Source organism: Mastacembelus armatus, chromosome 16 (genome assembly GCF_900324485.2).
Source record: "Mastacembelus armatus chromosome 16, fMasArm1.2, whole genome shotgun sequence".
NCBI classification, from domain to species: domain Eukaryota; kingdom Metazoa; phylum Chordata; class Actinopteri; order Synbranchiformes; family Mastacembelidae; genus Mastacembelus; species Mastacembelus armatus.
The window spans coordinates 15900157-15911853 of record NC_046648.1 but is presented as its reverse complement, the minus strand read 5'-3'; the positions used below and the strand labels follow the sequence as shown (position 1 = coordinate 15911853).

The 11697-nt window shown below is 41.3% G+C and overlaps 2 protein-coding genes across 3 annotated transcripts; both read right to left on the bottom strand.

The window, feature by feature from the left end:
* Positions 1-117: 117 nt before the first annotated feature.
* Positions 118-4752, bottom strand: fdps (farnesyl diphosphate synthase (farnesyl pyrophosphate synthetase, dimethylallyltranstransferase, geranyltranstransferase)). 2 transcript variants are annotated; one of them, XM_026316517.1, is made up of 10 exons: positions 4619-4752; positions 4045-4197; positions 3812-3952; positions 2299-2379; positions 2072-2194; positions 1897-1985; positions 1741-1813; positions 1515-1592; positions 1288-1422; positions 118-847 (listed from the first exon to the last, which is right to left on the bottom strand). In XM_026316517.1, exons 1-10 carry the CDS (start codon positions 4619-4621, stop codon positions 647-649), a joined length of 1077 nt encoding a protein of 358 aa, XP_026172302.1. In that variant the 5' UTR covers positions 4622-4752; the 3' UTR covers positions 118-646. The 2 variants fall into 2 exon arrangements, with proteins under 2 accessions (XP_026172302.1, XP_026172301.1); XM_026316516.2 differs by lacking the exon at positions 4619-4752 and having other exon boundaries at positions 4045-4538.
* A 2072-nt stretch (positions 4753-6824) lies between these two features.
* Positions 6825-11661, bottom strand: fam189b (family with sequence similarity 189 member B). The gene is made up of 14 exons (XM_026317607.1): positions 11318-11661; positions 11173-11229; positions 10468-10575; positions 10195-10311; positions 9978-10085; positions 9647-9807; positions 9456-9555; positions 9300-9372; positions 8870-9161; positions 8385-8746; positions 8261-8302; positions 7495-7670; positions 7238-7384; positions 6825-7079 (listed from the first exon to the last, which is right to left on the bottom strand). The coding sequence occupies exons 1-14, from the start codon at positions 11549-11551 to the stop codon at positions 6825-6827; spliced, it is 2232 nt and encodes a 743-aa protein (XP_026173392.1). The 5' UTR covers positions 11552-11661.
* Positions 11662-11697: the final 36 nt, after the last annotated feature.

Below are 11697 nucleotides of genomic sequence, written 5' to 3'. Positions count from 1 at the left end.
CAGTAAATTTGTGTCATCATACAGGACAAAATAAAAGCATCCAATCATCACAACTGAGGAGCATCGTTTGAGAAATAACTGAACACATACACATCAAAATGATGAGGAGATAAGAAATATTGTGGCCATATATTATTTATTACTATTTTAAAAGCAATTATATCCAGAACCAATATAAAAATATATGGAATTAAGACTACTGTCAGTTTTCAACAGCCCCTTTTAGTGTATAATTAATTCATAAATCTATTCCTACAAAATAAAAATTAATTTAATTTGTATCTTCATCCTGCCATCCATTCCCTAGTGCAGACAAACAGGAAAGCTAAATCAATCCATGTTCAATTCTTATATTTATGAGCTTCTTCAGGGGCAAAATAATGACTCTTTATATTGCCCAACAAATAGCTGAAACAAAACAAATCAGGCTATTTGATGACATTCAGAACCAAATATCAACAAAATCACTAAAAAGTTAAGAAACTGCTGCATTTTTAAACATCACATTCCTATTCTGTCATGGAGTCAGATTTGGAGCCTTGATCCTGGCAAAGTCCTTAAGGAGAGTTCATTTGTGCATCATGATGAAAGTCAAAAGGGATGCAGGCTGACTGTGTATATGACGTTCAAACGCCACCATTCTCTCTCATTTGTTCCGTTTGTAAATTTTCCTGGCAAAGTTGAAGAAAACTGAGTGAGGTAGGTTTTGAGCGTGAGAAGCAATGAGTTTCTGTAGCCGCTGGTAGCTCTCCTCTTCATATTTGTGGTATAGTTTTGGTATTTGCAGGGTGTTATAGAGTGATTTGACCTTTTCTACACTGGCATCATCATGTCGCCCGTAACATGCCTGAGGAGATGAAACAGAAATCAGGTGGGATGAGAGAATATCCACCACAAACATGGAGAGATGAAAATTTGGAATGGTAAAGTTTGCTTGGTGAATGACTACAATTAATAGCAAATCCTGTACTGTTGTAGGTTTGATTGATTAAAAAACTTCTTTTTTTTGTTCGAGAATCTGGAATCTCTTCTATACTCTGCAATACATGTTACATGCATTTTATTCATTTTGCTATGAATGTGCAAATTAATGCATTGTTGTTTTTTGTTTGTCAAGTGTATAAAATCTGTACAGGAAAATGTACAGTATTTTTACTTGATATCTGTAGTCCTTTAGTTTAAACTCAATGCATCTAAGCCACATAATCCTGGCAGACAACTCAAGATTTATAACTACATTGTATCAGGACATATTTTATAGTAAGTGGTTGTTATCTGAAGACCAACCTCCAGCTCTGCTCTCTGTTCAAGAGTCATGATTTCCAGGGCTGTCACTACCAGCCAGCTGCACTTGTTATCCTGGATGTCTGTACCAATCTTTCCTGTTACAGCAGGGTCACCGTAACAGTCCAAGTAGTCATCCTGCGAATAAAATACAGAGTGCTTATCAGCTCTGCATACCACATTATTTAATAAGTAAACCTGATAGAAGGATGATGTTTATCAGTACTTACCTGTATCTGAAAGAATTCTCCCATCTCAAGTAAGATGTGTTTGGCATTATTATGTTCTTCTTCACTTTTGATTCCTGCCTACAGAGTAAGATTAAATAGAAATTTAATGATGCTACTGTTACTTTCAGTGTCCAGATTGTGTCGCCGTTCTTTCAAAGCCAGTTCTGTCACACTCTTAATTCAGTCACCATCATGTCTCTCACAGACGCTAAAAACGGATGCTCACCATGTACATTGCAGCTGCCACTGGGAGGTAAAAAGAGTAGAAAGCAGTCTTGTATTTTACAATAGCTTTGTACCTAAAAGAAAATGACAGTTTTATATTTATTTGCTGTGGTAAACACCATTCTTCTCTCCAAATTTACATATATAACTTTACAACCTTTCCATGGTGAATCTGTTGAGGTCAATCTGACCAGGGGGAGCCGTCATGAGGTCCAAAGCCTGGCCAAGCTCTGTCTGGAAGGATGTCTGAACACACAGAGATGCATTAAGATCATGTGCTAGAGTGTGTATGTTTGTGTGTGTACTGTGCAATCAGTCAAGAATTATAGTACCTCAGTAAAAAGCTCCAGTAGGTGGACATAGTAGGGCTGATCTCTACAATGTCTGCGTAGTAGTCTGTAGATTGACGCTTCCAATAGGAATGAATCATTGATAGCATCCAGACCTATTCCATCCTTAAAAACAAACAGGCAGTGTTTATGTGAGAGACTAAGCTCAAATGAATAGTGACATATAAAAATAATTATCACAATACAAAAAAAGGGTATTTAAGCCTCACCTTCTTGTACCAGCAGGGCTGTCCTCTCCGAGTCACAGATGCATCCATGATATCATCTGCCACAAGGAAAAATGCCTGAAGCTGCAAGCAACAGAGACACAGTTGTAACACTTACTGACTTTGAGAATGTAACACCCTGGAAAAGTGTCATTACAACAGTCAGGCTGAGTCTGTGCTTATAAGATGATTTTTTGCAACAATTTGCGATGAACTGCCAAGCAAGACTTTGATGCTGTGAGGCTAAAGTATGAAGAAACTCTTAATTACATCAACAAGCTAAATATAACCGATAAAAACAGAGATTGTCACTCTACTTTGTTCACAACACCTTTGGTGTCACAATTTTTTGACTTGACAAGATGGTCTGACCATGAATTATTACACAGATCTGCACATAGATTGTACAGTAAAAAAAATGATTTGGTGCACTAGTGTGTATTTACTTAGGGGCTACGCATGTGGGACTGACTTCAAATAAATTATGGGGATTGTGTGGATGACATCTATCACACAGAAAAATAAACTACATCTGACCTTGAAAACATTGGTAATACTGCTGCATTAACTGCACAGACAAGGACAATAAAAAAGCCATCATCAACGGAGCTCAGATACAATGATTCACCATGGCGACGGAGAAAGAAAAAAAAAGGCTATGTTCTTCACACATTTGGAATTTGAAATTCTTATGTGGTCTTATGCACAACATGCACAGATTTTCTTGAAAGTGAATCAACACAGCTGACAGCGCCAAAAGAGAATTGGGAGTGGGAGAAAACTGCTGCTTGAGTCAATGTGCAAGTTTAAAAAAAAACAGATAGATAATGAATAGTCCTTTTATTTAATATTTACCACACTTGGTTTCTTTTAACAGTAGGCTACCGATGAAAAAGTGGTGGGATGTGACTACATTTTATATTTATTTAGGTGCGATGCAATGGGCCAAAAGCACCTAGCAGCAGCTCAAAATGAAATACAAGAACATAAAGATAAGGCGTAGACTACTGTATAGGCTCATTAATATAACCTCATTTGGTTTAAGCATATTTGACATTAATGTAATTAAATGTTAAGCTAATTATTCTGCCTCAACATTAGGCTATTTTTCATTCATTCATCCATCATCTAGTTAATAGGCCTATCCATGCAGTGCCAGTGTAATGAAAGACTGTGCAGCCTACAGATTTTATTCTGATGCAAACTCCTGAAACTCTGATCAGCGCTTTGTTATGAACGGTATGAATGACAAGAAAAGATCTGCCTGAGTATGTTACCACGGTAACTGCCTCTGCGTTTAAATGATCTGGAACAAAAAACTCTTGAGTTTCCCTCAACTCAGGGTCAAACAACTCAAGAGTTTTTACTAAGGCCACTTTCTGAATTCCCCCACAGGGCCTTGCCCTGTTTGTCTTCCACCCACTGCTGATCACCTGGATCAGCTGTGTTCAGTCATTATTAAGATACATGTTTTGAAGAACATGGGTTGGCCACACCTGCCAGAAAATATCCTTACCAACTCAATGCACCAGCCAACCAGCAGAGCCCGCTGCACTGTGTTCTGGGTGAGCTGGGTAGGTGGGAGAAACTCCCTCAGTGAGCCAATCACAGACAGGCCTCTGTTCCTCTTTCCTCCAGGGGCATTGTACACCAACACCTAAAAGCCACAGATACAGCTGACAGTTAATACATAACACATAAGTTTGAGAGCACACACACAACTAACTAGATTCAAAACAGAATACACACCTCTCTAAGCCTGCTCAGGGCATCATCCAGCACTGGGTCTGTGAGGTCTCTCTCGGTGAGGTCTGCCACCAGCTCGTCAAACTGGGCTTCAAACAGCTGAGTGTCCGACGCCAGCGTCATTCCGCTGTGCGTCCTGTTACTAGTGCTGTCTCCCTGCAAAGACGAGGAGGTGCACAGAAACACAGATGTGTGTTTTAACTTTAGCGGGAGGACGGTCAGCCATAATTTCGGGGCATTCACCACGAAGTTGATCAAACGTCTCATTCCGGACCCACCGAGTCTCAGTCTGTCTAAGGTTAAACTTGTGTAGCTAGTTACACACATGTAATAACATTAGAAATCCCTTCGTTGTTCCCGGTGAAAACCTGTCTAGTCTAGTTCGTATCATATGTTACTAAGATCAGCAAACGAGGACAAGAGAGTTAACTGCTATTAGCGAGCCAGTTCACGTGTGGGGATAAGAAGCGTAAGCTGACACTAGCTTGTTCGTCTTCCTGAATCCAATCTGTTAATTATGCCACTTACAGAATAACGAATCAACGTATTTTTTACTCGTACACTTGCCTTTACATACCATAATGATACTGTCCTCTTATCCCAAATTCTGCAGTATAATACAGCAAAAAAATTCTCTTGTTTCTTCTTAACTGAAGTCTGTGAACGTCTCCTACAACCAGGATGTGTGTATTGTAGTTCGCTGCTCCACTACTGTCCGTTTTATTACAAAACTACAAAACTAAATTTCCCAACATCCCCTGCGAGTGCTGCATTTGGGCGTGGATTCTGAAAGCTCCATTTGACATTGAGCGTTATCATTGGTTGGTAGCATCGAACCAGGATGGGCTTTCACACTGGCTGACCAATAGGATTCAAGAAGAGGCGGAGTCTAAAGTGGAGCGGTCACACTGTTTCAGACAACTATTTAAATTAGACAAAAGGTTGCAATACTGCATGTGAAGTTGCCCTTCACAATATGTACAAAGCATAAACATATGTATTTAATGTGTATAATTTATTTCATATGTTGAAATACACAACTTGCATTGGAAGTTTTGCCATTGACACTGCAATTAAAATCTGGAATCTGTCTTTTTTAGATACAGGTGTTATTCAGGTATCGAGGCTCTATCCTGTTAAGGCTGCCATACACATACATTTTCTCAAATAAATAATGTTTTATACTAGACAGGAGGTAGAAACACTGCTCAGCGCCTTAATAAGGGAGTCTATCAGTTTCCCTGCATCTGTGTACAGGATAATTGTGTATGTGTGTACATTTTTAAAATTTGTACATATGAGTGTATTCAAAATGTGTCTTTACTGAAATGGAGTCAATATCATTACACCAAAAAGACTACCAAAAAAAAAAAAAAAAAAAATTCCAATCTTACATATGCACTGATACACCTCAAAATCCAGTATCTAGACCTGCCTGGTCCATCATATGTTCACTGTCACTGAGGTGACCCACACATCCCTTTGCAAGTCCAAAGGGAACCATGCTAACTAATCATGTGATGCCTTACCTCGTAACAAATATGTCTGTACATTTATTGCAAGAGACTCCTATTGTCATCAGAGTCACAGTGCAATTTAAAGGTTATCTTACAGGATTAGGCTGCTCTAGCCCATGTCATAGGCCCATGGTCTGTGTACTTAAACATTTTCAGACCTTAACAAAATCAAATTAGGATGCAGAGGCGTGATTGGAGCCATCTGGCAGTAAACTTTGGGAAACTCTTTGCCTCTGACCTTTCCCTTCAGCTTTTAACACAAACATGTTTCAAAAGGCTACTATCATAGGTCTTGGGTGCTAGAGATAAAATTAAGAAGCATTGAAAACATGCAGATAACGACTTTCTGAGGACATGTTACTCAGTTACACAGACAAGCAGGATCTAATGCACAAGGTTCCTGCTGTATTCGGGAAGCTGCAGCTAAGACATGCACATATGCAAATCAAACCACCGTGTCCAGGGGCCACCTACAAGGAATACATTTCAAAGGCCGAGCATGTCTGTGGCATGCAGTAATGTAAGTTTTAGAAACGCTGGCTGCCTTTTTTGAAGGTCAATGTGGAGGCGGAAAACTGTGAGACACTAAATTGCAAAATGAAAAAGTCAAATTAAGTAAAGCATTTTTCACACGAGAGCATCTGTATTCATGTGCAACCTAATGTGTTTATGTTACATTGCACTCAGGTAACTATGTGTTTATTGAGATTTTGAGTTTTTTTTTAATTGACGGAAGACAAAATAAGGGTTTCCATGATAATGTCACTTGAGCCATTCTGTGGATAAATAGCAATGTACAAAAGGGGCACAGAAGCATATAGCAAATGATATTTATGTAACAGACTGAATGTACATGTGAGTAAGTGGCTGTTGTAGTATGGATGCTAGTTGAGTTCTGTCTCCAGTCCTACAGAAAAGATGTTTCCAGATGAGTACTCAGAGGGAGGATGTGGAGAAAACAGCAAAAAGGTCTGGCAGGTTGGTCTCAATAAGCCAATAATGGATTTTTTTGTTAGAAGAAAGACCACACTGATGTTGAACACTGAAATAAGTGTGAGCTCTATGTCGATGTTTGGAGTAATAAAGAGCACCACTTAATAAGGCCATTTGAACTATTGGCTTTAGGAAACAAAAGTGACAAAGCAAAAAGTGGGGGGAAGACTTTCAAAAATTTCAAAAACTAGATTTTCTGACTAACTAAATCCTGCTTTGTACTCTATATCAACCCTGCCAGCTTAAATGCCTCCTGTGTTCCTCTCCTCCTCCTTACAGTGCAGACTCTGAGTAGAGAGTACCCGATGACCCATGCGGTGGATGAGGCGTCACCAATCGACGTAGTGACGCTGAGGAGGAGAAGCTTAAATCTCCACAGCTGCGCAGGTGGATCCCCTCTGGAGTCTGACTACCGTAGTGTCGGTTATGTCGACTGTCACTATGGGAATGGTGATGTCCACGATGATGAGGGTGATGAGAGTGATGATTGGGGTGTCCTCGGCCAGTGCTCCAAGGGGTCCGCAACACCTGAAGTAAAAATTTAGACTAGACAGCTAAACAATAGGTAGCTTGATTCTGGAGATGAAAGTAGATCATTGTAGTAATTCACTAGAGAAATGACATAATCTACAGCCAAGTAAAAAAAAAAAAAAAAAAACTAGATGAATCAGAGCTTCTTGTCATACTTGCTCCAAGGATAAGTGGTTGATGGAAGCACTATCAGCTCCACTGCGCCTCTTAGGCCCCTGTCCCATGCTCCCAGCATGCTCAGAGGAGGGCCCTAGGTTGCGTTTGGAGCGTTGCAGAAAGCGAGCCACCAGAACTCGAGTCATCTGATACAAAAACAAAAGTTCAGTATAAATGGAAGGATGAAACAACACAAATGAGCAACAGTCAAGCTGTTAGATTTACAGGGGGACAGTCTTTTCAGTTTTAGACTTGCCTTAAGGTCTCCGAGGGAACGGTGGCAGTCTTTTGGTAAACGCACTGGCGAGGTGGGTGGAGGTTTTGCGGGGACTTGCACTCCTGCACCTACTGATTTTATGCTGCCTTTCCTGGGCAAAGCTGATGCAGGAGGCAAAGAGGTGCGGGGCAACAAACATGCCTCGGAGGATGGACCTTAGAGAAAAAAATGGTTCTGTTTATGAAGCCATATTGAAATTTCATAATAAGACTGAATCTGAATTAAATGACAATAATATTATGATTATGATGTTTTCTTGCAGGTAGGTAAAGTGCAGTAAAGTGCAGTGACCATGCTTGATCTTTTGGTATGTCCACTACAAATTCCATTTTGGGAACTGTATGCAGACTTTGCTGTGTAAGCTTTTATTTTGATAGGACAAGCGTAGACAAACATTCATAAATTACAGTGTATCGTCTGACAGTAATATAAATGAAGCACTGTGGAGGCACATTACTTCTTCCACAGCAGAATCTAATTTGTCAATCTGTAATCAAATCACTGCTAATTTAGATGTTGTGGAAGAGTTTCATAAATCACAGCCACATGGGGACAGATTTGCATTTCTCCTCTGATGCTTAAATCCGCACCAGTCTCTAATAGGGTTTGATAAATGATGGCCATTAGCTGCAAATGTATCGAGGTATGTCTCATCAAAACAACTTAGATGTGTTTTCTTCTTGGCTTTCATCTCCGTTGATTTGACAGTCTGTAGTAAATAGCTTTAAACCCTTTACCCTCTTACCTGTGTCTATAGATGCCTTACTACCTCCAGAGCCAAAGTCAACTGGAGAAGAAGTGACAAAAGCTAGATTATGGAAATTGTAATACTAATGTAAGAGATGTACTTATGTTGATGTCGGAATCACCTGTATCGGTCGAGGAGCAGAGGCCTGGCTCACTGTGTGACCTCACAAGACGTAGCAGCCCTTCACTATCCCTTTTTCCACTCTCTCTGTCCTTTTCATTCTTCCCTGCCCTTCGTCGAAGGTACAGTGATGGCCGTGGGAGGGGTGGCCCATTACCTTGGCTACCTCCTTGCTCACTTGCAGCCAAGGAGGTTGAAGTGGGAGGAACAGAAGAGGCTGGGGCTGCTCCTTGGCGAGAGGGCGTAGAGGGCCGAACCCGAATCTCTGGGATCGAAGATTGCTGTTCAGAGGTGGAGCCCCCTATTGCTTCTAGCTGGGAGCAGCTACTAGCTAGCAGGGTCTGGTGATGTAATACTGGAGACCTGGAAGCCAACACAAGATAGCACAAAATAATTTTGCATATGCTAACTAGAGGATTGATTTTTAATTTAAACTTAATTTTAACATAAAAAGTTATTTGATGTCCTATGTGTTTTTGTTCTCACCTGTAAGTCGTTGTGGCTGTGCTTGGTGAAGAGCAAGAGTTGGACCTCTCTCCTCTAAGGAAACGCCTGGCTCTTGGCCCTCCTGCCAGGGGACTCTCTGGTGTCTGAGATTGAGGACCATGGTGGCTGACCCCTCCATCTCCCCTGTCTCCCCCTTCACCAGTGGTCCTGTTGTTCCTCTCCCGCTGATTCCTTAGTCCTACCTCCAGAAGACAGGAGTCCTCCGATGGGGAGGAATCATCAGGGATGTCCACAATCTCTGACATCAACAATGATCCACTGTCCATGGACACTAGTACAAATAAAATAGTCTATTTATCTAGGCCAAAATCTATGTAGAACTTTATCTGAAATGTATGCCTGTGTGACAGCTAACACTCTTGCTAACGCAGTGTTACCTTCTCTTATTTTACTTGTGATGTTTTCTCACCTTCTCCACTGAAGGCAGTGGACATTGCTCTTTCTCCAGATAGCTCAGTGCCATGGGGGTCAAACATGGTTGCCTTGACAGCAACAACAGACCAGAATCAGCATGATCTCTGGGTACATCACTCATAAAAAGCACACACATAGATCACATGCCTACCTGGCTGGCAGCTCTCTGCCCCATCACAGCTTCATAAGGAGGGGGGCAGTCAGTGGGATACAGGGGAACAGGGCTCTCCATTGAGCCATTATAAGTGATGCTAGATGTTAATACAAAAAAATCAATAATTTTTTAACAGTCAGTGCAATACAATAAATCAAATAAAGTGTTTGTTTTTCTATGTGTGATACCTCTGGGCATCTGTCTCAGAGCTGCAGGTGTACTCAGGAGGATAGTAGGGGGGTGGAGGGATGGGTGGGACAAACTCCTCAAAGTCCATGATGTTAGTTAGAAAGGCATCTTGAGGAGTGGTGCATTCTGGGTTGACTGAACGAGAACGATGTGGTGCGAGCTAGGCAGGGAAAGCGGGGAAGACATCAAGATCATACAACAGTAAATGTTTATAGGTTATAACATTTTGAAAGTGTATATCTGAATCTGGAATCTGGTTTGCAATGTCCTTTTCATGGTAAAAAAAAAAGCCAGGCTGGTGAATGTGAACTGTGCTATGTCCATGCTTACCAGGTGCACAAGGTCCAGGGAGAATATGTGGATACTGCAGGTCACAGTGGACAGAGTACAGATGATGGTGGAGAGAATGCTGAGACCACAAGCACTGAACAAAAGGTCCTTTAGGGAGATATTTGCATATATTTTTTCTAGACATTTTAGTTGTAGGAATGTGTACATTTTCTGTTCAATCAGGGTCTCCTGTATAGACATGAAACATCCTACCCACCTTCAGCTGATGTCTGAGTGAGTGGCAGTCAGCGTTCAGGTACAGGACCAGGGTTTCTTCCTCTGTGATGGAGCAGGAGTGAGTGGGCGTGCAGCATACACACAGACCATTCTCCACCTACACACATTTCCATACAGAGGATTTATGCAAAAATGCTGATCTGCACACCACAAACATATTCTTTTAACAAAAAACTATTCTCTGGCACATTCCCGATGCATTTGGCTAGAAGGGCATTGCAGCATGAGACAGCACCTGCATATTGTTGCGTACCTGGCAGGTGAGCATAGACTTGACCATCTGTGCATTCTGACAGGAGAGCATCGAGCCGGCCAGACTGAGGATCACACAAACTGCAGACAGCAGCATGAACAGTGACACCTGTTTAGGAAGCACAGAGCCATGGTGTGACTTAGTGCAGGGTGTTAAAACCTGTGTCACAGTGTACCAAGAATATGCAGTTCTATTTTTTAACCAAATACCACAGCTTGTGCTTTAACATTCAGCCAGAAAGACAGAACTATTAAGTGAAGTGACTGGTGTGGTTTGGTGAATTCTGCACACTTTTTTTTTTTTTACAAGTGACATGTTACTTTATGCAAAAGTAACTACAGCATTGACTTTGATTTACAGCATTTTAATGTACTGCAGAGTCTACAAATTAACTTCACAGGTTAATTAAAATACACACTTGAAAGCCCATATACTTTTCACCTGATGTTTCCAAGATCAACACTAAACTCTGACCCATAGCTTTTAAGATAGTATGGATTTGTAAATCCTAAAAGTTGTTAGAAAAATTGAAAATGTGAACATCTAGAATGACTTGATGATTGGGCAAACATCATCTGCTGATAAAGAGTACACTTACTGTTTTCTTTAAATAATGCTGTTGGTGTATTTCCTAGAGAAATTTGCTCAGTGGGCTCACGTGCGTTTATCTTAAATGCTCCTTTTATGAGATGGAAATGTACATACCACCAATGTGAGAGGTCTCCGCCATGAGATTATTCCAACTATTCCTGATGCCACCACCTAAAAACAGACATTACATACAGGATTAATAAATTTAATATCTCGTTTATTGCTAATTGCTGTATATTATGGTCAGATTTATACTTACAAAGAAACCAGCCCAAAACGGACAGGACTGCCTCACACGGGCTGAGGAGGTGAAGGCCATACTGGTGAAAGAGAAGGCCAGGACCATGGCCCCCAGTCCCAGGTGGCACAGCCCCAGGTACAGGAGCAGCCGCGCGCCACCAGGACCCCGGCCCGACATGCCCCTGCGGCTGTCCGACCAGCCCCGAGACCCTGAGGCTGAAGCCACGCTGCTGGAGTCTGACGGTGAAGGCATGTTAGGCTTGCCTGTGTGTGAAGAAGGCTCCGAATGATTTCGCACTTACTCTGGTTTCAAAAAAGCCAAGTTCAGTTGTTTGGGACGAAGCATATGAGAGTAGAAGGGGGAGGGACATAAATGCTGGCTTCAGACCTCAACTTTGT

What these genes read in the sequence shown, in the direction of transcription:
- fam189b (XM_026317607.1), bottom strand. Translation starts at nt 11,551, where the DNA reads ATGCCTTCACCGTCAGACTCCAGCAGCGTGGCTTCAGCCTCAGGGTCT. An exon ending in GGCAGAGAGCTGCCAGCCAG is followed by an intron (nt 9,373 to 9,455) that starts GTAGGCATGTGA and finishes GTTGCTGTCAAG; the next exon opens with GCAACCATGTTTGACCCCCA. An exon ending in GTTCCCTCGGAGACCTTAAG is followed by an intron (nt 7,385 to 7,494) that starts GCAAGTCTAAAA and finishes TTTTTGTATCAG; the next exon opens with ATGACTCGAGTTCTGGTGGC.
- fdps (XM_026316516.2), bottom strand. Translation starts at nt 4,368, where the DNA reads ATGTGTGTAACTAGCTACACAAGTTTAACCTTAGACAGACTGAGACTC. An exon ending in AGCCCTGCTGGTACAAGAAG is followed by an intron (nt 2,195 to 2,298) that starts GTGAGGCTTAAA and finishes TTTGTTTTTAAG; the next exon opens with GATGGAATAGGTCTGGATGC. An exon ending in GAGAATTCTTTCAGATACAG is followed by an intron (nt 1,423 to 1,514) that starts GTAAGTACTGAT and finishes TTTTATTCGCAG; the next exon opens with GATGACTACTTGGACTGTTA.